Genomic DNA, 24830 nt, shown 5'->3' with positions numbered 1-24830 from the left:
TTGAGACGTCTCACTCTGTCACCCAGGCTGGAGTGCCAGGGCATGATCTCGGCTCACTGCAACCTCTGCCTCCCAGGCTCAAAAATCCTCCTCTTCAGCCTCCTGAGTAGCTGGGACCACAGACGTGCACCACCGTGCCTGACTAATATTTGTATTTTTGGTAGAGACAAGGTCTCACCATGTTGCCTAGGATGTTCTCGAACTCCTGGGCTCAAGCAATTGGCTTGCCTTGGCCTCCCAAAGTGCTGGGATTACAGGTGTGCGCCACTGTGCCCAGCTAAAAGAACTTCTTGTATTTAACAATATAATCCTTTAAGGTATATAATAAATATTTTTAGTTTTTCGTTTGTATTTTAACTCTATGGTATATCCTACAAATGAAAATGTTAAATTTTTATCAATATTGTCCTTTTTGGATTCTGTGGTTTATACAGTGCTTAGAAATGCTTCTGGGTTCCAGGATTATGAAAACATAGATTATTATCTTCAAAGTACAAGGATATTATATTACTTCTGTATTTTTCAAAGAGCTACACCAATTACAGATAACCCCACTTAATTTTAGACAGTATTTCTAAATTGTCCTTATTCAGCAAATAATAAACAATACAAATCCGAGTAAGTTTCTAAATGGATCATCATATTTAGTACATAAGTGCCAGTGAGGCAAACAGATAGCTCTATCACAGCGACTGTTCAAAAGAACAAAGAAGTTTTCATATCACTTGAAAATATAAAAATATAGAATATCAAAGGCGGTAACTTGAAAGAAAAACAGATCCAGTTCCTCAATTCCATCCAAATGTTGTCCACATAAAGAATCAATTGATTTAAATAACAAAAGAAACAGATCACCAAGTTAATTATATAATTTATTTCCTGCATTATAGCTTTTCAAAAACCAATCACCATCATTCCTTTCCATAAAACTTGATCATAAAATTACTAAAATCAAAATGCATTTAATCTTTTAGTATATATGTACTTGTAACAAGTTTGTACAGGTAACTAATATTTATAAATACTAAAACTTCACCAGAAAGTGCAGCAAACATGAGGGCTGTGTATCCATGTTCATGCTGATGGCAATTTACATCGGCTCCATGTCGCAGTAGTAACTTGCACATATCGAGTTTTCCTTTATATGCTGCATGCATTAGAGGAGTCATTCCATTCTTTAATAGAAAGAGGGAAAAAGTATTAATTTTACTGTTTTTTCTGTACCTATGAACAATTTCTGCAATTAGAAATATAAAACGAATATGAATTAATTAAAATGATCTTTATAATATGTATTTGTATATTTACTTCCACATTTGGATCTTCCATGAACTTCTGAGGAAGAGATGGTTTTATTACTGGAGATGTTTTTACAGATTAGCAAACAGACTCAGAGAGGACTTGCTCAACCTCACATGACTAGTAAATAGTGGTGGCAGGGACTGAAACCCAAATTTTCCAAACATACTTACTTTCTCAGAAAGCAAACGAAAAAACAGATACAAACACATTTTTTTAAAAGAAGAAAAATCTCAAACAATGACTCTCAAGAGGAAAGTTGAATAAAGTATGGCATATGCATAACATGGGATATTTAAATGAATGAGTACAGAATGGAACATTTTTCACAAATTATTGTCAACGAGAAAAGGTGCAGGAAATGCATATTACAGTGGTATCATTTTGTAAAACCATGATTCCCTAAATCACACATATATTTTGATCATACATATGATTTGATTATATGTGATTGTATAAATATGGAGAAATGGTTGGTAGTATTTGAGCTACATTGTTTGGTCAAATCACACATATATTTTGATCATACAAATGATTTGATTATATGTGATTGTATATATATGGAGAAATGGTTGGTAGTATTTATGCTAGGCTACACTGTTTGGTCTCCCTATGCTTTGCGCATATTTAACAAAACATCCAATCTTTTATGTACTAGCTACTACTATTATTTGGTAGATTCATGGATGAGCTGTTACTGTGAGTGAATTTTCTCAGTAATGTAGGCGAAACGCTGTAAGTACCAAAACATCAAAGTTGTTTTGGGTGAAAAGCTCTGTAAAACATATAATCCGTTACCTTAGTGAAGCTTAGAATGCTAACATAATGTGAATTATTCTTGATGCTTCCAAATTATTGTTATGAACATAAGCCATCATCTTGTTAATGCAGTACACACTATGTTCAGAGGGTTGTGGAGACGAGAATGATAGAGAGGCTGGGACCTTTCATTGCAAAAGAGAAAACTCCGTGGAAGCAAGGGACATTGCTTGAGAGTAAGAATGGAAAAATGGTAGGCAGATGATAACTTTGAAGATTCCCTTAGCTAGGAGTCTCTATAGAGATGGAATATTAGCATGCTGGGAGTGGGTGGGTGGGTATGGGTAAATTTCATTGTACAGAGGCAGCCAATGGAGTGGTTTAAGGGAGTGGGAATGGACTGCATGGCCTTTAGTTTTTCAATAAGGCAAAACCATATCGCGAGCATGACTTGGGTGATATCTCCTAAAGGATGATAGAATCTGTCCATAAGAAGCTAGTGTGTAGCCTGAGGGGTGGTAGGGGAAGGACACTGGACCATCAGAAAGGCCACCACAAAGAAGCAAACAGCTGTTTCTTTTGCAGATTTTAGGACCAGACTTCACCATGGAGTTAGTTTTTTTCTGTTTATCCAGAACAGGTGGGCAGTCAATCACCCAGCAATCCAATCCTACAAGAGGTTATCTAGCTCTGAGAATGAATAATCCCCAGACTACAGAACTGACCTATAGTTTAAAAAAACAAAACACAAAGCTTTCAACAGAATGTGATGATCTGCTTAAGAGCAAAAGAGATATGCAAAGCTTTTGAATCTCACATCACCGTCTTTATTTTCTTGTGTTTGTGTTTTCACTGTCATCTGTGTTAATCAATTCTGCCCATTTACCTGTCTCCTACTACTCCCTTTCCTCTCATTAAAAAAAAACATTTCCTGTCTCTTTTCTCTTTCTTGCTTGTTGTTTTTTGCTCACCAGCTGTCACCTTAGCTGGAAGTGGTTTTTAGAGCAACCCAGTGAGAGAAGTTTCTTTCCAGAAAGGTAAATATTGGCAGGGCAAGGTGGCTCACACCTGTAATCCCAGCACTTTGGGAGGCAAAGGTGGGCAGATCACTTGAGGTCAGGAGTTCAAGACTAGCCTGGCCAACATGGTGAAACCCTGTATCTACTAAAAAATACAAAAATTAGCCAGGTGTGGTGGTGGGCACCCGTAGTCCCAACTACTCAGGAAGCTGGAGAAGGAGGATCACTTGAACCAGGGAGGTGGAGGTTGCAGTGAGCCAAGATGGCACCATTGCACTCCAGCCTGGGCGACAGAGCGAGACTCTGTCTCAGAAAAAAAAAAAAGAAAAAAAAAGGTAAATATCCCAATCATATCATCTGCTGTGCAATCTCTGAACCTGCTCTTTTTGTCGTGTTTATAATGCAGTGTATGATTTTCCCATATCAAATTTCAGTGCTGTGGTAGATGGTCCTGGGTATTAAAAACAAAAAACAAAAAAACTACTGATAAGTAACAAATTTACACTTATTTTTCAAAGAAGTGGATATCACATATACTTTCCTATCTTAGTTCAATTTTGTGTTATAAGAATTTAGAACAGTGCGAAGGAAAATTATAAATTTTGACTGCACTGATTACTATGCATTATCTTGGTTCTAGTACCATGTTGTTTATAAAAACTTTTCCATGGGCAAAGAGAAAATAAGTAATATTAATAAATTTTGATGCTCCATAGAGATATAAACCCACCATGCTATAAATTTTCTATTTATTCTAGTGTTTTTATAGTATTTCAGTGTAAATATCCAGAAAAGGAAATAATTTGAAACAATACTGCTTATCTACTAGAAGTAGAAGAGAATATTCCCATGTTCAAAATACATGATGCAAGTTAATTTAAAATGTTATATTACAGTTGTAAACATGAAATAACTTAGCATCAGACAGAATATTAAAATAAATGTCCACCTCAAACTAGAAAGGTAGTGATAAGATTTCATAAAATGTTATCATACTGTAATTCATCAATTCTAAGATACATCTCACTTTTATATTTAAAATCTCCAGAATTTTCACTTTACTAAAGTCTCACAAATTACCATCAGTTTCCACTCCCCTCATTTAAAAAATATCTAGATGAATTTTTAATCTATGGCATCTCTGATTCAATGATATGCAAGAGTAAAAATCCTCACATCCTTGTCATTTCCCAAAGATAACCTTGCAGGTAGTCTGCTTAACTGAACTGCATGAGAAACGAGCTTCTACGATTCTTTAGATACAATCACCTATAAAGTTCCTCTCCCATAATTGTATTCTTTAGATACAATCACCTATAAAGTTCCTCTCCCATAATTCTTAAGTCAAAGAATTAATCAACATTAGGCTATTACACTGGAATTCTGTCATTAAATGCAGCATCCATTCAGCAAATATTTAATGAGTGCTTAATATCTGTCAGGCACTGATGTATACATTGGAGGTAGCAATAAGCAAACTTCATGCCTCCCATAGTCTAAGTCCCTGGGACTTACAGTACAGATGACTAGATGGATAGTGATACAAGTGCTAGAAAAAAATAATATTAAGTAAAGGGGAGCAGTGCCAGAGGGAAAGAGAAGACTATTATTTTAAAGAGGACATTCAAGGAATGTCCCTTTGAAAAGGTGGCATTGGAACAAAGCCCTGAAAGAAGTTAGGGAGGCTAGGAATGCAAATAACTACAGGAAGAATGCTCCAGGGAAAGGGAATGAAAGTGCAAAAAATTCTGTGCTGTGTTCAAGGATGATCACAGAGGCCAAGTCTGTCTGCAGCCCACTCAATCTTCAGGAACACGTAGGAAGTTTCTTGTCTTGATTCTGGTACTTCTATTTGAATATTAAGTACGATGCTAAAGTTTGTGGAAGGTTTCTGCAAACCTTCTATCGGGTTACAGAAGAGTCATTCTATCCTAATTTGTTAGTTTATACCATCAAAGGTTATTATATCTTATAATATACATTTTAGCATCTGTTGAGATGATCCTATTTGCTTCTGTTTTATTCTGTAATATAGTGAGTTACACTGAAAGGTTTTCTAAAACTGAACCATCCTAACATTCTTGGAAAAACCTTACTTGGCTATGATATCTTATAATCCTTTTAATAGATGGCTGCATCAACCCGCTAACATTTTTAGAATTTTTGCCTCTGTATTTATAAAGTGACCTGGGTCCATAGTTTTTTCTATGGACCCAGGTCCATAGAACTTCTTACTATTTGGCATCAGCATTATGCGAGCCTTATCAAATAAATGAGTATCTTCCCATCTTTTTCTAAACTAATGGTATAATTAGTGTAAAATGAGAATTATCAGGTCCTTAGAGTTTGGTAAACCTTACTCTGGTTTGCAGCTTTTGAAGGTGGTAGGAGATTTAAAAATATTTATACAAATTTTCCTCAATTATTGATTATTCCAGTTTTTCTACCTTTTGTGTTTTTTTTTTTTTTTTAGGCAGTCTCACTCTGTCACTCAGGCTGGAGTGCAATGGTGCGATCTCAGCGCATGCAACCTCCGCCTCCGGGGTTCAAGCGATTCTCCTGCCTCAGCTTCCCAAGTAGCTAGGAGTACAGGCGCCCACCACCACACCTGGCCAATTTTTGTATTTTTAGTAGAGAAGGGGTTTCACCATGTTGGCCAGGCTGGTCTCCAACTCCTGACCTCAGGTGATCCATCCGCCTCGGCCTCCCAAAGTGCTGGGATTACAGGTGTGAGCCACTGCGCCCAGCCTAGTTTTTCTACTTCTGTACGAGATGAATATATCCATTTTAATTTTCTACGAAGATCATATGGGTTTCCAAATGTGTTGGCTTAATAAAAAAGTTATGACAATCCTCTTTATAATTGTAGTTATGTTTTTCTTTCTCCCTCCCTCCCTCCTTCCCTTTCTCATTTCCTTCTACCCATCTTTCCTTCCTTCCTCTCTCCCTTCCTTTCTCCTTTCCTTCCTTCCTCCTTAGTGTTTATAGATATTGTTTTCTTTCTTGTACTTCCCAAGCTATATCTATATTTCAGTTTTAAGTTGATAATTTTTACTGTTTTTTCTTTCCTGTTTTATTGAGATACAATTCATACAGAATACAATTTACTCAATTAATTTGTACAAATAAATGGGTTTAACATACTCACAGAGTTGTGCAGCCATTACCACAATCAATTTTTGAATATTTTCATAATCCCTGAAAGAAACTCTATACCCATTAGCAGTCATTTCCCACTTCACCCCACTCCCTTACTCAGCCCTAGTCATCCACTAATTTACTTTCTGTCTCTATGAATTTGCCTATTTTTGGTATTTTGTATAAATGGAATCCTAAAATATGCAGTCTTTTGTGACTGACTTCTTTCACTTAGCATTAATGTTTTCAAGGTTCACGCACATTGTAGCAAATATCAGCATTTCTTTCATCTTTGTAACTGAATAATACCCATTGTAGGATTATACTATATTTTGTTGATGTATTCATCAGTTGAACATTTGGGTTGTATCTACCTTTGTCTATTATGAATAATGCTGTTATAAACATGCATTTGCATATGCAAAATTTTGTGTGGATATATGTTTTCATTTCTCTTAAGTATATATGTGGGATTTCTGGGTCATATGGTAACTCCATGTTTAATCATGTGAGGAACTTAGAGACTATTTTCCAAAGTGGCTACACAATTTTACATTCCCACCAGCAATGTATGAGGGCTCCAATTTCTTCACATCCTCGCTAATACCTGCTATACCACCTTTTTGATTATAGCTATCCTGGTGGATATGAAGTGGTATTTCACTGTGCTTTTTATTTGCATTTCCCTGATGGTTAATGATGCTGAGCCTCTTTTCATTATGTATTGATCATTTACATATCTTCTTTGGAGCAATATCTATCTAGATCTTTGGCTCATTTTTTAATTGAGTTATATATTATTTTATTATTGAGTTGTAGAAGTTCTTAATTTACAAGTCCCTTATCAGATACAATTTGTAAAATTTTTCTCCCATTTTATAGATTGTCTTTTCGCTTTCTCGGTGATATGCTTTGAAACACAATAGTTTTTAATTTAGATTATTTCCAGTTTATGTATTTTTACATTGTTGCTTATGTTTATTTGCTTTACAATTTTTAAATTTCTGTTTTATTTTTTCTAAATCATTACTTTTTTTTAGTATACTTACTTTTTTAATAATTTCATGAATTGAAAGCTCAGAACACCACAAAAATTACAAGTGCAATGATAAACACTACAAAATTTCTTTTTAGTATCACTTTGGCCAGCAAAGAAAGCTTTTGATAAATGTTGTATTTTCAGTTGTAAATAGTCAGCAATTTTTATTGCTTTATCTTCATTAACCTAAGAATTATTTAGAGTCAAAAAAACAAATTCCAAGATATGTGCTTCATTATTTGGATTATATTTTTGTTTCTTTTCAAATGTATTATACTACATTTAGCAAAGCTGTCTGAAATAAGCTACAACTTCCTTTATAAAATAGTATAATACATGGATTAATTTTTATCAATGTTACATGTAAAGAAGAAAATATACTATTTTTTTCTGCTAATATACAGTCCATGTACTGTTAATTGGGTTATCCAAATTTTCTACATCCTACGTTACTTTTTTCTATTTAATCTGTTAGTTTCTAAAAGGTGCTATTGTGATCTTACGGATTTCTTCTTGGAGCACCACCATTATTTTCTTTATGAACCTCAATGCTTACAGCTGATAAGTTTATAAGAAAAGGCTTAAGGCTATTATGTTCTTGGTGGATCATTAATTTAACATATAAGACAGAATGTCCATATAATTATTTTTTGCTTTAAACTTTATTTTGTCTGATATTAATTTTGCTACCCATGTGTGGGTAAAGAGTTAACAGAACCCCTTTCCCTTCTGCATGAGAAATGGAAGTCCAATGAACTTTTTAGCACTAGACTATGCTATATAATATAGTCGCCACTGGCCACATATGGCTATTAAAATTTAACTTCTAATTAATTAAAATTAAACAAAATTAGAAACTGGTACTTATAGCCAAGATTAGTAACAAAAGCATCTTCCTAGAGTAACAGAAAAACAGATGAAATAACAATTTGCAAGACACTGTCGGTTAGGCAATAAAACACGTGATCCCTGAGAAAGGGAGAGCAACTGAATTGGCTCCTACAATTGCCTAGCTTATCACCTTAAGAGGGTTTCTAGGTTACAGTATATGGAGAGGTCAGCCAGACTGAGCCTGGCAGACTGCATTGAGGCAGTGGAGTTGAGCATCCAGGGTCACCAAGTTGACTTAAATTCCTAGGAGGAGTAAAAGAGAGGAGAGAAGGGAGCTGCACAGAAAGAGAATTCTAAAGATCTGCAGAGGGTTTCTTCAGAGTGTTTGGCTGGAGTACTGATCAACACACACATATGTGGACACTACCCAAGCCTGGGCAAAGAACTAGCTGACAGCATTACAAGGAACAGCATCCAGAGCTCACACAGGGCCAGGAAGATTGCCTGTTCGACCAGCCAGGGTGGAAAACCTCAAGCGTCTGAGAACATTGCAGAGAGGACAAGGAAGTGCCTTAGTTCAACACCAGGAAAAAAATCCTTCACTGAGCATTTTGCTAGTTTCACTTAACAAACATTAAAAACTAGAACTGAAATAATCAAACTGCTTCCAAGTAACTTAACTGTGTTCACGAAAAAAAGCTCAGAAGTATTTATCAAAATATAGAATCACACAGCACCCAATAAGGTAAAATTTACAATGTCTAGCACCCAATAAAAAACAATCAAACATGGAAAGAATAAAAACATACAACCCATAAAGAGGAGATCAATCATTCAAAAGAAATAAAAACATATGTCCATCCCAACATTTGTATGTAAATGTTCATAGAAGCTTTATAGTAAGTCCCCAAACGGGAAACATCCCAAAACTCTATCAGCCGTTGAATGGATAAAAAGATTATGGTATACACATACAATAAAAAAAATTACTCAGCAAGAAAAAGGAATAAGATATGCTACAGCACAGGTGAATCTCTATGCTAAATAAAAGATGCTAGATTAAAAAAAAGAGTACCTATTGTGTGATTTCATTCATACGAAATTCTTGGAAATGCAAACTAATATATTGTGACTAAAAGCAAATTAATGCTTTCTGCAGGAGTGGGTGGGGAAGGGCAGGAAGGAGAGATCACAAAGGGGTATGAGGAAACCTTTGAGGTGATGGATATCTTCATTATCTTGATTACAGTGATGGTTTTACAGGTATATACATATGTCAAAGCTTAACAAATTTTACACCTTAAATATGTATAGCTTATTGTATATTAATTATACCTCCATAAAGCTGTTAATAACTGAAAGAAATGAAGGAATCTAAATATCCAGTTCCTCAGTCAAACTTTCCTTATTTGAAGTGTTTAATGGTCACACATGGCCAATGGCTACTGTAATGCTCAGATGTTACCATCATTTCCAAAACTTATTTTAGAAGCAACTATCCTAGGAAATTGAGTTTAGGTTCACTTAACTTTCCCTAGAAGTGAAGTTGCTGGATCAAATAATATACTCAGTTAAAATTGATACATATTCCAAAAGTTTCTAAGTACATCAATTTACACTTAACCATTAGCATTTAAAAGTCCATTTTTCCCCATGCTTGACAAGAAATAATATGATTTTGACTTTATTTGCACTTATTTGATTACGAATAAGACTAAACTATTTTTACATGCTGATTTGTCTTTTGTGACCTATTTGCTTACATTCAGTTTAGGAATCGTTAGGATAATATGAGCAAAAATGCTAGAAAAAAAAACTTGTATTAACAAATTTGAAGGCTGGGCGCAGTGGCTCATGCCTGTAATCCCAGCACTTTGGGAGGCCAAGGCAGGAGGATCATGAGGTCAGGGTTCAAGCCCAGCCAGGTCAACATAGTGAAACCCCATCTCTACTAAAAATACAAAATTTAGCCGGGAGTGCTGGTGGGTGCCTGTAATCCCAGCTACTTGGGTGGCTGAGGCAGGAAAATCACTTGAAACCGGAAGGTGGAGGTTGCAGTGAGCCGAGATTGTGTCACTGCACTCCAGACTGGGCAAAAGAGCAAAAGTCCATCTCAAAAAAAAAAAAAAAAATTGATATATTATCTCTTAGGAAGTAAAATCCTTCATTAAACTTCTAAAATCTTACCTCGTCCAAACAGTTGACACGAACATTTTTGCTGGATAATAATGTTCCAGCTTCTTGGACAGTACCTTGAAAAAAAAAATGAAAAGTAAGGTTATTTATCACTAGAATAAGAGAAAAATCTAACATCAAGGAAATAAACTTTAAGGAGTTATCCGTAAAAGTAAGTCTAGTCAGTGTAGGTTGCTAAGAAATGAAACATCCAATCACATACTATTTATTTTACAAATTAATTGTCCAGTAGAATAGATTTACAGAAACTAAAAACAGCTTCATCTTGTTTTTATTTTCACTGACCTTAAAGTATATTACATTGGCCACATTTTCCTTTTGGCAGTAATACAATAACCACAAAGCATAAGACTTAATACTGAAAAAAATCTTAAAGGGCATCTAATCCAAATCACCATCTGAAGCTTAAATTCCAGTTAATGTAATACTTGGAATTCAAAATGCAGTCAGTATTTACATAATTTGTCAGCACCACATCTGGTGAATTGATGGCATATTTATAATAGAATGCTTGGTTTGGAAATACTTAGGTGAAACATATCTTTAATGCCTAGTACTATACAAAAGTGCTCTGTGATCAGTATTCACCACCCTGAAAGTCAACTAATGTAAACCTGAAGGTCACTCCTCTGCAAATTTGGAAAGAAGCTATAATTGGGCCACAGTTGTCAGGTTTTTCCAGTCTTCTACAAGGCATAATGACAGAAGCATACTTGCAGGAGAGAATGTTGCTATTATCATTAGCACAAGTCAGCCACACATTTTGCCAAGAAATTTCTGATTTACTGGGAAGAGAACAATGAAATTGAATGTGCTGAGGGAGAAAGGCTAAGGTAAGCCTCTCCCATAAAAGAATATAAAAGTATAGGTAAATCTCCCAACCAGGTTATTTCCTCTCTTTAAATTTAGACTTGTAGTGTGAGAATGTGCTAAACTCTGCTAGCCTTCTAGAGTTAAAGATGAATGCAAAGATGAGTATGCTTCTTTCTCTCTGACCCACTTCTTAAGCAAGTCACCTGAGTTCCCCTCACCAACAGAGGAGAAACAGAAATGTCTCCTAGATAGAGAAATAGCTCTGTTGGGAAAATGTCAAATGAATGATCTACATGTCCCTGGAGTATGATGGCAGCTATTTTATATATATATATATATAAATAGTGCATTTTTCTGACCCTGTATTCCATCTGAAAGCAGTTAGTATCACTGGCTGAATGGCTACGAGAGGGCCAAGCTCTTGTGTGTGTGAGCATGCAAGCCAGTTCTGCATGAAACTTTATTCATACCTGTGGCTTCTCATCAGAGACTTTCTCAAAAATCTTTATAGAAGAATAAAAGCAGAGCAAAAAACCCTGCACCCCACTTTCTCTTGAGGAGGATGCTTCATCCAAATCCCATTCTCCATGGAGAACCAAAGTTATTTTCTATCTTTTTCTATCTGCCCAGGAGATGTTTTTGCAAGAAAAGGAGAATACTATAGGGATTATGAGCATGTCAAAGCCTACTAAATGTGAAGAGTAGAATGGGGATTAAGACCATAAACATTTGGTTCTCATTAGAGAACAGGCTGATAATTCTCTAAGATGTTTGCCCAACAGCCAACAATCTAAGTTAATATACTCTGTAAGGGAACAATATATTTTAAAGATGATGTATATATAATGGAAAACAAACTGTTCTCTCCTGCTAAACTTTCATTCAATAGTCTCAATCCTTCACTTCTGACACCAGATATATGGGGCTTTCCCCATATACACTGTTTAGTGGTGCGTGTGTGATTTACCTGAAGTTAGAGTCACATCTAATAGGTCAAGGGCTCAGGCCACAAGACTGTCCCCATTTCAGATGCCAATCATAAGCCCCTGTACTTCTGACTGGCTATAAGTCAGCGTTCCCATGATCCCCTCCTCATGTTCCATAATTTCCTAGGACAGCTCACAGAACTCAGAAAAACACTACTTACATTTACCCACCAATTACAAATAATATTACAAAGGACAAAGATGAACAGCCAGATGGAAGAGGGACAAAGAGCAAGGTATGTGGCATGGGGCACAGAGATTCCATGCTCTTTCCAGGCACCCATTCTTCCAAGAACTTCCATGAGTTCAGCAATCTGGAAGCTCTCAGCAACCGGTAGTTCAATAATATTTATGCAAGCTTGATCACATAGGTGTGACCTATTATTAAGTCAGTTTTCAGCTCCTCTCCCTTTCCTGAAGATGAGGGGAGGGGTGGAGTTGAAAATTTCAACCTTCTAATCATGGCTTGAACTTTCTCATGACCAGCCCCCATCCTGAAGCTATCCAACAGTCACCTCATTAGAACAAAAGACATTTCTAATGCCCAGGAAATTCCAAGGGATTAGAAACTCTGTGTCAGGTAGCAGGGTCAGAGACCAAATATTAGAACAATAGATGCACCCAGCACCCCTATTGCTCAGGAGATTATATGGGTTTTAGGAGCTCTGTTAGGAGCCAGGGGCAGAGACCAAATAGATATTTCTTATTATATCACACACGTACACACATCCACAATCACACACGCACCACTCAACAGGTTAAGGTTAGCCTTTTGAAATGCAGGGACTGGAATGAAAAAAATAATCTGAAACAGATTGGGCTTCTAGAGAATAAAAATAGATTTGGAACACGGATGAGCAAAACACTCCAAGAGGAAAGACTGTGTTGATTTCCAGTTTGGTGTTCACAATGTAATGACATTGGTTGGAAATTATAGAAGGTCCAGAATAGCATAGAAATGTGAAACACATGGCTCACACAGAAGGATTTTTACTTTATGTCATTCCTACTGTCCATAGTAGACTTAAATAATATTTTACAAGTAAGTATAAAAGATTAATTGCTTTATTCTGGGAAATAAATGTGTTAAATCTGATTTAACAAACTACTGGGGGTGGAAGATAAGAAGGGATGTGCAAGGAGCCAACATTTACCGTCATTGGAGATAAGAAACAACAGACCTAAACTAATGAAAGTAATAATTAGTGATTTATTTCCCTTTAGAGAATTTCTCCAACTGCTCAAACCAAAGAAGAAAATACAGCATAACCTGCCTCATTAGGGTGGAATTGATCACTTTATCTGGATGAACAAGCATTTTAGGAGAGAAGAGATTATGTACATAATATTTTCCCAGCAAGGACAACATAGTGAGACCCCATCTCTACAAAAAATTTTCTAAAAAATTAGCCAGGTGTGGTGGCATGCACCTGTTGTCCCAGCTACTTAGGAGGCTGAGGTGGGAGGATTGCTTGAGCCCAGGAGGTCGAGGCTGCAGTGAGCTATGATCATGCCACTGTAATCCAGCCTAGGCAACAAATTGAGACCCTGTCTCAAAAAAGAATGATCTTCTTAGTGTTACTGCTCTCTCTTCTACTACATTATAGCTTTTTCAGGAATACTATAAAATGGAACAAGACCTGCAAAACTTGGCCAGGCGTGGTGGCTCATGCCTATAATCCCAGCAGTTTGGGAGCCAAGGCAGGTGGATCACCTGAGGTCAGGAGTTTGAGAACAGCCTGGCAAACATGGTGAAACCCCATCTCTACTAAAAAAAAAAAAAAAATACAAAAATTAGCCGGGCGTAGTGGCATGTGCCTGTAGTCCCAGCTACTCAGGAGGGTGAGACAGGAGAATTGCTTGAACTCAGGAGGCGGAGGTTGCAGTGAGTCAAGATCATGTCACTGCACTCCAGCCTGGGTGACAAGACTGAAACTCTGTTTCAAAAAAATAAGTAAATAAATAAATAAAAAGACCTGTAAAACTCTGTTTCCTTACCTACGAAATAAGGATAATAATATCCACCCCACAGTTATCTGAGGGATAACTGTGGAGCACATATAAGCCTTTATTAGATCTTTTTATTTTGCATTCAGAGCAGCACAATATAATTCATTGTGACATTTCTAATATCTAGATTGGGAACATGGGGTCTCTACCAAAGACAAGCAGATGTAGCCAAAACAAACAGAACAGGAGAAACAAACATTCTGTTTTCAGCAATTCATCACACAGCCATGAGATTCAAACACGTATAGATTTCAATCATTATTCACTATTATTATTTTAATTTTTTATAGATACAGGGCCTTACTCCATCGCCCAAGCTGGAGTGCAGTGGCATGATCACAGCTCACTGCAGCCTTGAATTCCTGGGTTCAAGCAATCCTCCTGCCTCAACCACTTGAGTAGCTAGGACTACAGGTGCATGCCACCATACCCAGCTAATTTTTACATTTTTTATAACAGTGGGTCTCACTATGTTGAGACCCAGACTGGTCGCAAACTCCTGGGTCCAAGTGATCCTCCTGCCTCTGCCTCCCAAAGTGCAAAGGGGTCACTCTACAGGCATGAGCCACTGTGCCCAGCTGGACAGCAATCATTATTTATTGGAATCCATGAAAACGGATATTTTAAGGAATATATAATCGAGTTAAGGATTTAGAAATCTATGTGGCTTTGTTAGTTGTTAGAGTGTTTACATATAAGTAAAATCATGTAAAAATGTTTAAAGTGACTTAATTTTAAAACAAGAACATATGGATATAGATTTTGATATCATCATAGATATAAAGCTGTAAATATATTTTAAAAGTGAAACTCCATCTCTACTAAAAATACAAAAATTAGCCGGGCGTGGTGGCACACACCTGTAATCCCAGCTACTCAGTAGGCTGAGGCAGGAGAATTGCTTGAACCTGGGAGGTGGAGGTTGCAGTGAGCCAAGAGTGCAACACTGTACTCCAGCCTGGGCGACAGAGTGAGAGTCCGTGTCACATACACACACACACACACACACACAAAGTGGAGATCTGTAAGTATAACATGCATTTTGAAATCGTGAATTTGTGTGATGTTTCTAAAAGGTCTCCTACTCATATCTATTTTTAGACTTTGTAACAAAATGATCTTAAATTAGTATTACGGAGCACTCTATAAAATTGAGAGTAGCTAAAAGAGCTGTTGTTGTGAAAATGAACATAATGAAGATAATAAAGCCCATATAGGCTGCATAACCTGTCCAGTCATCCAACTAATGGTAACCATATATTTTAAGTTAATTTTTTCTCTGAAAGCTGTATTATAATTGGTTATAAGCAGACTTGAATGTTTCTCAACAACCATAACGACACCAGAAGTATTATTAATGACACAGGACCTTAGAACAGGATCTTATTTCAATAGTCCCAAATTGGAAACAACAATTGGGCATCAATGTGAATGGATGCACAAATAGTAGTATATCCTTTCAGTGGAAATGAAAGAAGAAAATAATCTATGTACTATTGGTATACACAATAAATATGAACCCCAAAATCATACTGTTGAATGAAAGAAGCCAGCCTCCCCTCAAAAAAAGGATACTTATTGTATGATTTCACTAATATAAAATTGTAGAATAGAGAAATCTAATCAACAGAGGCAGAGATCTGTTAGTGGTTGCCTGCAGATAGGGGTGAAGGTAGTGACAGATCACAAAGAGGCATAAGGCCTTTTTAGGGGGTGATGAAGATGTTCATTGTGTTGATCTTAGTGATGGTTTCACAGATGTATATTTAAATCAAAACTGATAAAAAAAAAGTGTGTACCTGTAATATGTGCAATTTATTGTATCTCAATAAAGTTGGTAAGAAAAGGCCTTATTATCCAAACCTGTTTCATAGCTCCTTTACACAGATAAGAAAAACAAAAAAATAGGAAGTGTAATACTTTCTTGTTAGCAACAGTGAGCCCAGGAATTTCAGGTACTAAATAAGAGAAGTAATGGAAAAATTATCTAGCTCATAGCCTTAAAAAAGGTTTAATTTATTTCATAATAGTACTTGCTCAGAGATTAATGAAAAAGGTATCAAAGGTTAGAAGAATGGGTCACTCTACAAGTAATATAAGCCAGTTAAACAGAGTTCAGTGATTTCAATTTTCTCTTACATATTGTTAAATGAATGCTGTCATTAACTATGATTTAAATGGGTATGTTGGAAACAAGATTTTCATTTTCATCTGGAACCTCTTGGCATTCTAATAAATAAAAAGCCCCACTTACAGTCTGGTAATTTCTGGAGAGCAGTGGCTGGCAGATGGAAAGTACTTAAATGTTTGCCGAGTTTATTTCAGATTGGCCAAGATGCCAGGCCAGACTTTGCTGAAAAGTTATTGTTAGTTCAAAGTACTAGAACTTACTGTCTACTCTAGAGGTTTTCAAAGTTGAAAAATCTATGAAAGAAAAAAAAAAAAAAACTCCTCACTTCACCCACTTTAAAAGAAAATGCCTCTCTTCGGCACAGATACAAACTTTGCTTATGACCCTTCTTCAACTATAAAACAAAAATTTAAATTTAATGCACACAGAACTACAAAATCAGTAACATTTAAAACTGAGTTAACTTGACAGATGTTGTTTTGCTAAAACTAAATGGCCTCTCAAAGTGAATATTGTATGGACTGCTATGGCACTGGTTTCATGTTTTGTTTAGTTTGTTTTTAAGTACAGCCTATTTATTACCTATGGGCCCTGTGATACCTCTTCTGTGCCACTTACCTGTTTGACACTGTTTCCTAACTTCCCAGTCCCTCAGTTTCCTTGCCTATAAAGTGAAGATTACCACATTTATCACAAACACAAGCAGTGTTTTAAATGCTTTAACTATACTAACTCATCCCTGTAACAACATTGTGAGGTGGCTATTATTATTATTATTCCTATTTTTCACACAGAGTACTTGAGGCTCAGGAAAAGTCACTTGCCCAAAGGCCACATCACCAGTAAATGAGTTAGAATTTCAAACCAGACCTGCATGGTTAACCACTATCCCATGCCATCTCTCATACTATCACAGCTTAAAATTAATTCCTAGCTCATCAAAATTAAATGCATTAACATATGTAAAGTACTTAAAATTATATGTGGCTTGCAGTAACAGTCAATAAGCGCTGGCTGTAATTGTTTTTCTCATATCTCCCATTACTTTTCTTTATGAGTGCAAGTGATGTCCCACAGACCTTCATTTGGCAAGAATGTATCACATACTAGGTCCACATCAGTTCTTTTCTCACTGGCATGGTCCAATTAAAGTGATGAAAGCATCAGTGCACTCATGCAACTTGATGCACCATGTGAGCCCAGAAATATCACGGCAGTAACCAAAATAAATGCACATTAATTTAGGTTTATATAATCTTTGAAATAAATACTGGTGGACACCTGAGAATATATCCAAGGAATCCCTTCTCCCCTCTCAAAGACTCAATTTATAAAACTCATTATTTTTCACTTTTAAGAGATCACATGATGGGCCAGGCCCAGTGGCTCATGCCTGTAATCCCAGCACTTACGGAGGCCGAGGCAGGAGGATCACTTGAGCCCACGAGTTCGAGACCAGCCTGGGCAACATAGGGAGAACCGCCTCCCGCCGACCCCCATCCCTACTAAAAAAAATCTTTTTAAATTAGTCATCATGGTGGCTCACACCTATAGTCCCAGCCACTAGGGAGGTGGAGGCTGCAGAGAGCTGCAACTCCAGTCTGGGTGAAGAGTGAGATCCTGTCTCAAACAAACAAGAGAGACAGAGGGAGAGTGAGTGTGAGAGAGAGAGAGGACATGTACTAGCTCTGTACTGCTTAAAAGAATTTTTGTAATCCCAGCACTTTGGGAGGCCGAGACGGGAGGATCACAAGGTCAGGAGATCGAAACCATCCTGGCTAACACGGTGAAACCCCGTCTCTACTAAAAAATACAAAAAGCTAGCCGGGCGAGGTGGCGGGCACCTGTAGTCCCAGCTACTCGGGAGGCTGAGGCAGGAGAATGGCGTAAACCTGGGAGGCGGAGCTTGCAGTGAGCTGAGATCCGGCCACTGCACCCCAGCCTGGGTGACAGAGCAAGACTCCATCTCAAAAAACAAAAAAAAAGAATTTTTGTCCCTGGTGTATTGTGAATTGATCCTTTGTCTCCTTTGTGCCCAACACAGTACCTGGCAAACAGCGAGAACTTACATGTTTGCTTAACTGAATCCCAGAGCCATCAAAGGCAGGGAGAAATTACCCAGAGACAGGAAGAACTGAAAGACTGAAATGCCAAATAGGTTAGCGAGAACCATGCAGTACAACAATATAAACTCTAACCCAAATCCCCAAATTCCAGGCAAAGAACACATCGTTGATATACATAGCTGTGACTGACTTAGAATAGTTGAGATCAGATCGAGTGGGCTCAGCTCATCAGCACCTGTTGAGTTCAAACCTGAATTTTTTCTCCTTCGCATGTAGAATTTCCTTGTCGCTATGAAGAATAAATCTGCCTTATTCTCTAGGATCCCACATTTCGGCCTGGCTACTAAATAAATAAAACTGGAAACTGGGAAGCCTAATGCTGCAATGACTGGCACCTCTGCCATTCGAGGACAAACATAGCCATCCTATTACTGAGTTTAAAATCACCACATTAATTGCCCAGAGTCCCACGCATCCCCATTCCCGCACCGTGAGGGTGCAGGAGAAGTATGCAGTCACGCTGATGTCACCTGCCAGGTAACGGGACTCGGCAGGGAACTCCTCTGGGACGTCCACTCGGGGACTCCGGGGAAATATGGCTTCTGGTTCGTTCTCGGGGCTCCCCGCTGGGACTCAGCACAGCGGAAGTGGGGCACGCATTGGGAGAGTGGACAAGAAAGCACGAAGGAGCGCGATTAGAAGGTCGCATCTGTGCAACCTGGGCCAAGGGGTGGATGTGGAGGCCTCGCCAATTTCCTTGTTTCTCTAGGGTTCCTGAGGCTGTCGGAGCTTCTGGAAGCCAGTGAGGCCCTGGATGCGGAAGTCTCAATGCAGCAAATTACAGACCTAGTTCTGTGCCCTTATGAAGCACCCCTCTCCCTAAGGGCGCCCTCCACTCCCAAGCGGGGGCGGGGATCGGCAAAGGATCCAGATCATTCGGCCTGCGGAAGTCTAAAGGGCCATTTAGACACCCGCCTAAGAACCTGAAACTACCAGGACCGAACGCGGTCAAAATCCCTGGGGAGCAGTGAAGAATTCACACACTGGGGCCCACACCTCCGAACGCTCGCATTAATCTAAGGCGGGGCGTGGAAATCCTTACGTTACCAAAAGCGGATTTAGAGGCCGAGCCTCTGTAACTACCTCTCCTGTCCCAGCACTGCTTCTACCTCCCCACCTCTCCGCCCCTGCAACCCGTCCCAGATCAAAGGGAGAAACGCTCTTTCCCCGTTCCAGGCTGCCAACCTTGCAGAATCGCAGCCAAAGGTCATGCAGGCCAGGGGCGCCCCCCCGGATCTGCCACGCCCCCCGGCCAGGCTGGCCGCGTCGGCGTCGCAGCCCACCACCCGTACCTTTCCCGATGACTTCCAGCAGCTCCTTCTCCTCCTGGGTCAGCTCGCCTTTCTTTATGTGAACCATTGCTCCCGCCAGCTTGAAGGTTATTCTGTTTCTTAGGAAGTATTAAAAAGGAAAAGATGCGTCTGTATTGGGAACGCCAGCCGCAATGAGGCAACTTGAGACCAAGACACTGAGGTAGCCAACCGCGGAAATGCCGCGCTTCTCTCCTCCCTCCCGCGGGCTGGCGGACAGCGGGCGAGCTCGGGCGAGCCAGGCTGGCGGTCTCTGCAGGCCCAGCGGCAGTCACCGCCCGCCGCCTGTCATTGGCCCTGCCGAGGAGGAGGAGCAGCAGGAGGTGGCAGCGAGAGATCGCCATTGGAGAAACCTGGGAGGGAAAAACCAAATGCAGAAAGCTGGAGGGGGGAATTAAATTCCTCCTATACGTTCCGCACCCCTATCCTGTCCTGTTCAAATATTTCGCCACATGCAATATTAAAAATGCTACAGCTGGCAGTTCTGTGCTCAGCGACGGCTTTCAGGGGCGTGCAGAGGTTCCCGGTTGTCGCCGTACCCCCACTATACCCCCGGGAGTGGCGCGGTCTGGGCAGGGGCGGTCTGGGAGGCGGGGGCGGTACGGGAGGCGGGGCTGCGCCGGGTTCCGTGTGTCTATGTCAATGTGTCTGTCCTTCACTCCTCCATTGTCTGCCGCCGCTGCTGCCGCTGCCGCCGCTGCCGCTGCACGAATCGCCGCACCCCCCAGCCTTGCGCGTCGTCGCTACCTCCTCGGACAGGTGAGAAGCAGCCCAGGTGAGACAAGGGGTGCCGGGAGGGTTGCGAGAGCAGCGACTGCCGCCCCGCCGGGGCTTCCATCGGGCCGGAGCTGGCGGGGAGGAAGCATGTGCCTCCTGGGGCGGCTTCCTGCCTCGCGGTGGAGAAGCCCCCGCTTCACCTCATCATCACCGCGCTTACGGGGTGTCAGTGACCTGGGATGAAGACCTCCGACTCGCAACGTTTGGCCGCCCGGGGAGACCCTGGGACCGCAGGCGGGCGGGTGGGGGCCAGCCACGCGGTGGGAAGTGGCGGGTGCACATGGTCTCGTGCGTGGCACCGCCAGACGCGGCTCCCGGGGAGGCTGGGGCCGGGGCTCTGGGCTAGGGGTCGGGAGGAGAGCGCCCCATTACTAGCGAGTCAGTGAGGACAGACTCGGGAGAAGGTAGTTTTTACGTTGGTAATCCTCGCCCTCCCCACTACTTGTCATCTCTTTGGCCTCTGTGGAAGCTATAGAAGAAAACCGGACCTGATCGCCTAATGTTGCTTGTTAAGGATGTTTGGAAACAATTTACACTTGCACTAATACTTCGTTTATGAGAGACAGCCTGGGGGAGGGAAGGGCTTCTTTGCTCTGCTAGAGTTCTTGGTTCTCTTTGTAACTCAGATCTTGAGATTTATGGAAATAGGGAGTGGAGGGTGGGGAGGTTGGAGAGGGCGGAGATTAAATTGGTGTTGCTGCCTATATATAGCCTTAGATTAGCCTCTTAATCCAACCTTCATTCAACTGTAATATGTAGCCTGGAGCTTCAACCATAGGTAGATAGGGGTAAATACAAGTGTGTACTTAGAAATAAGATTTGCTTCCTAAAATGTGGGAATCAGTGATTTCTCCAGGGTACACATTTATATTTACATCATCAATGAAAGTTTCTTTGAAAATTAATGTTTATGTTTTACTGTTGTTTCCCTACAGGGTAGTATTGATGTTTCTCTCAATATGTGTGTCAAAGAGACATGTATGTGTCAAAGAGAAATAATTTGAATAATTATGTAGGTGGTTTTTGTTAAGCATCCTCAGGACCACTGTTTCTTCTCGTAGTGCCATACAAAAAGCGAAATCCATTTTCCTCTGGCCTTAGGCGTTTATTTTGCGTGAAGCTTTCACTGACACATCTGAAATCTCCTGGAATATGTTTATCATTATTTCCTGCCTTTAGCAAAAATCTTTCCTAAACTCCAGCTGTTTTTGCCCCCTAAAGCTTCAGCTTCAAAGGCTGGGACAGATCTGAAGCAGAACATCTTACATGAAAATGGTTTGAAATTATTCATCTCAGTGTATAACAAAGATACTTTTGTTGGATGATGCTTTAATAATGATGTGGCTGTTCAGGCAAGTAGTAAGGCTTCTGAGAGTGACCGATCTTTTGTAATGCTGTTAGTTCCAGAGTTACAATTGATTTATAATATAGTATCATGCGGAAGAAACCCACAAACCTAAAAAAACGCTTGAGTAGTAACCTCCTGGAACATGTGATTTAGCATCTTACCAGCAGATGCATACACAGAATTGGGTACTTCATTGCTAGTATTTCCATCTCTTGTGCCAAATCTGGGCCATGGTTACTTGAAGGTCACACCTGTTTGTCTCACTGGGGTTGTCAGTTCCTCGAGGATAGCAACTAACTATTTTCTTGATGCCTTATGACACTTGTTTGGTATTTAGTGCTCTCTGAATACATGACCAGTGAATTTAGAGACAATAACATTGAAAGAGAATCTAACATCTACCTAGAAATGCAGATAAATCATGTTCAGTTTACATTTCTAGAAACAGATTCATAATGGGTACTGTTCATTAGATAGATTGATCACATTAGTAGTTGTATGGTGTAAATATTTAATGTAGGAATAAGATTAGATAATGAGCATATTAAAATAGACTCACATCAAAGAAGTTTTATTGATAATAAGATGGCTACTTCATATTGAGTATTTAGTCTGTGCTAGATATTCTACCAGATGCTTTGTATAGAATTATTCTATTGTTATGACAACTCAGGAATTAGCCAATATTATCCCCACTTCTGCAAATAAGAGGACAGAAACTGAGGGAAATAGTTTGTCCACAGCCCCATACTAGGAAGTGTCAGAGTCAGAATTGGAATAATGATGTCTGAAATGTTTGAAATGTTGTATGTGTCCTCTCATATGTATCTTTTTCTACTACTACCACTCTAGACCTATTGCAATGCATCTTAAGTAGCCTGCTTCTCTCTCACCTGTCTCCATCTAGCTAATTCAGGGAACTACCCGTTCAATAAACATTGAGCACCCATCATTCTGTGAATGGCTCTCCTCTGGCCACAGAATAGAGGGCTGGGTCTGGCCTGGAAGGTTCTAATCCATCCATGGTCTCAGCAGGCATTTCCAGTCATCTGGGCCCTCCCACACACTGGGCTCTAAGGTCACCACTCTGCTGGTTCCCCAACCTGCCGGTAATTTCCACCCCTTTGTTCCTGCTTTTCTCCTTCTCCCAATGACTTCCCTTCCCTTTTCACTGAATCTCCTCTTCAGATCTGATGAACTATTCAACTTTCCAGACACAATTTAAACAAAAACTCTTTTCTTCAGCTTTTGTGTTCATCTCTCTCTCTCTCTCTATCCAGTAAGGGCAGTATACGTGCTAGTAAATACATTTATTCATGTCTCTTGGCAAGGGTTATAAGTAAAATCTTTGTACGTGGAGGATATTGATATGCAACATGGCTACTGGTATCACTGCTGGCAGCCTTTAATTCTCTCTTCTTATGGATTCTAGCGAACCCTCTTTTACCGCCCCGCCTCCCAAATTGACATCATTGCTTCTTCATCTGAATCTCCATGAAAACACCTAAAGCAAGCACTTTCTCATCACATTCTATTATACTTATTGTTATTAATTTGTTTGGTCCCTTCTCATTCTAGAGTATATATTAACTAGGTCAAATTTATCTTTGTTTCTAAAGGTTTAACCCAGTGTCTTGCACCTAGTGTATGCTCAGTACAAGCTGAGTTGAATTCAGTTTGATCTCTAAGTTATTTTAGGTGGATTTGTTTTCCTACTTGACTAATCCTTCCTGGCAATGTGAGGTGAGGTGGCACTAAGCACGCACAATCATAACCAGAGGCAGAAAGTCTTTAAATGTTTTGGATCTCAAGCTTCTTGACATTCTGATGAATGCTGTCAACCAAGAAAAATTGTTCCTATGCACATGTTACAAATTTGGCATGCCATTCTTAGATTTCCCCATTAAAGACCCTGATTTCCAGCTCTCTACATTAAGAGAATGCTGCCTTTTAATTGCATTTTTGAGTATTACATCTTTCAGGGTATTGTTTTTCTTGACATTTGACTTTTTTTCCTTAGACTTAGGTATCTTTATTAAGAAATTTTGATTTTTGTAAAGTTTGAAGTAGATTATGGTTATATTTTTAAAAGATTACTTATCTTTTAGAGATAGGAACAGATTTATTGCAGAACTGGATGAGAAGACAGCTGAGATTTGCTTTAATATAATTCTGTGACAGAAAGGAAGAGAGACTGAATGAGAATATAAATGAGATAAAATTGACTATGTTAACAGTTGAAGATGGGTGATGAGTACATTCACTTGATTATACTGTTCTCTCTACTTTTGGATATATTTGAGATTTTCCATAATGAAGTTTTTAAAAAGAAAATTTGGAAGTATTACAGCCTCTAAGAAATCCTTTTTTTTTTTTAACACAACATAAGAAAGTAATATGAATACAAATGTTCTTTTTTCTATACTTAGAGTTTCGCTTATGTGATTATTCGTTTAAGTGTTAAAACAGTTACACCTAAATCTGCAAAGAACTGTCTTGTGAACAATGCATTTCCATAAACATTTCACATCACATTTTAACTTCTCCAAAAAATGAAAGGTTGGTGGCATTACTCAGTGCTTGTAGAACAAATTGATGAATATCTTACTGGTAGTTAATCCTCATCTTTTTTGAAAATTGACAAAGTAATTTTCAGAAAATTTTGAAGAAGGGGTACAGATATATTTAGTTTAACTGAGAAAATCAAGAGGTGAATGAAGTGGAGATACTGATGTTCTTCTGTGTGTCATAATCCAACTCAGAAGGCATCCAAAAAAAAAAGAGTACCAAAACTGTTTTGAGCAATGTCAGCACTGTTAGGATAAGTATATTAGTCTAGGAAAATCAGGAGCAGGCCCAGGATAGGGTGTGACTGGTAGGTTCTTACTCAATGTTTGCTTAGCTGAATACTTACTCTGACACCTACTTTATAATTTGTGCAATTTTTTAAACTTACTTTTTGATGTTTAAATATTTTTACTGTGTTTTAGATATATTAAATGTCCTTTATAGCATGTCATCCTAGACTTTGGGATTTTAAAAGAATAT

The 24830-nt window shown here is 39.0% G+C and overlaps 2 protein-coding genes across 3 annotated transcripts in view; one reads left to right on the top strand and one right to left on the bottom strand.

Annotated features, from left to right (window-relative positions):
- Positions 1-19951, bottom strand: part of ANKMY2 (ankyrin repeat and MYND domain containing 2) — a 48141-nt gene extending 28190 nt beyond the window's left edge. The window contains exons 1-3 of the mRNA XM_011961742.1: positions 19640-19951; positions 10273-10337; positions 1037-1175 (exon numbers count right to left, since the gene is read on the bottom strand). Of these exons, the coding sequence (XP_011817132.1) occupies positions 1037-1175; positions 10273-10337; positions 19640-19706 (271 nt within the window). The 5' untranslated portion in view covers positions 19707-19951. The remainder of the gene's footprint in view (positions 1-1036; positions 1176-10272; positions 10338-19639) is intronic.
- A 22-nt stretch (positions 19952-19973) lies between these two features.
- Positions 19974-24830, top strand: part of BZW2 (basic leucine zipper and W2 domains 2) — a 58832-nt gene continuing 53975 nt past the window's right edge. The window contains exon 1 of one of the 2 annotated variants that reach the window (XM_011961740.1): positions 19974-20416. In XM_011961740.1, coding sequence (XP_011817130.1) covers positions 20124-20416 — 293 coding nt within the window. In that variant the 5' untranslated portion in view covers positions 19974-20123. Of the gene's footprint in view, positions 20433-24830 lie in introns of both variants that reach the window. The other variant, XM_011961741.1, reaches the window with a different exon arrangement.

The sequence above is a fragment of the Colobus angolensis genome, unplaced genomic scaffold, assembly GCF_000951035.1.
Source record: "Colobus angolensis palliatus isolate OR3802 unplaced genomic scaffold, Cang.pa_1.0 Scaffold568, whole genome shotgun sequence".
NCBI classification, from domain to species: Eukaryota; Metazoa; Chordata; class Mammalia; order Primates; family Cercopithecidae; genus Colobus; species Colobus angolensis.
Note: the sequence above shows the minus strand (reverse complement) of the source record. Positions and strands in the feature narration are given on the sequence as shown.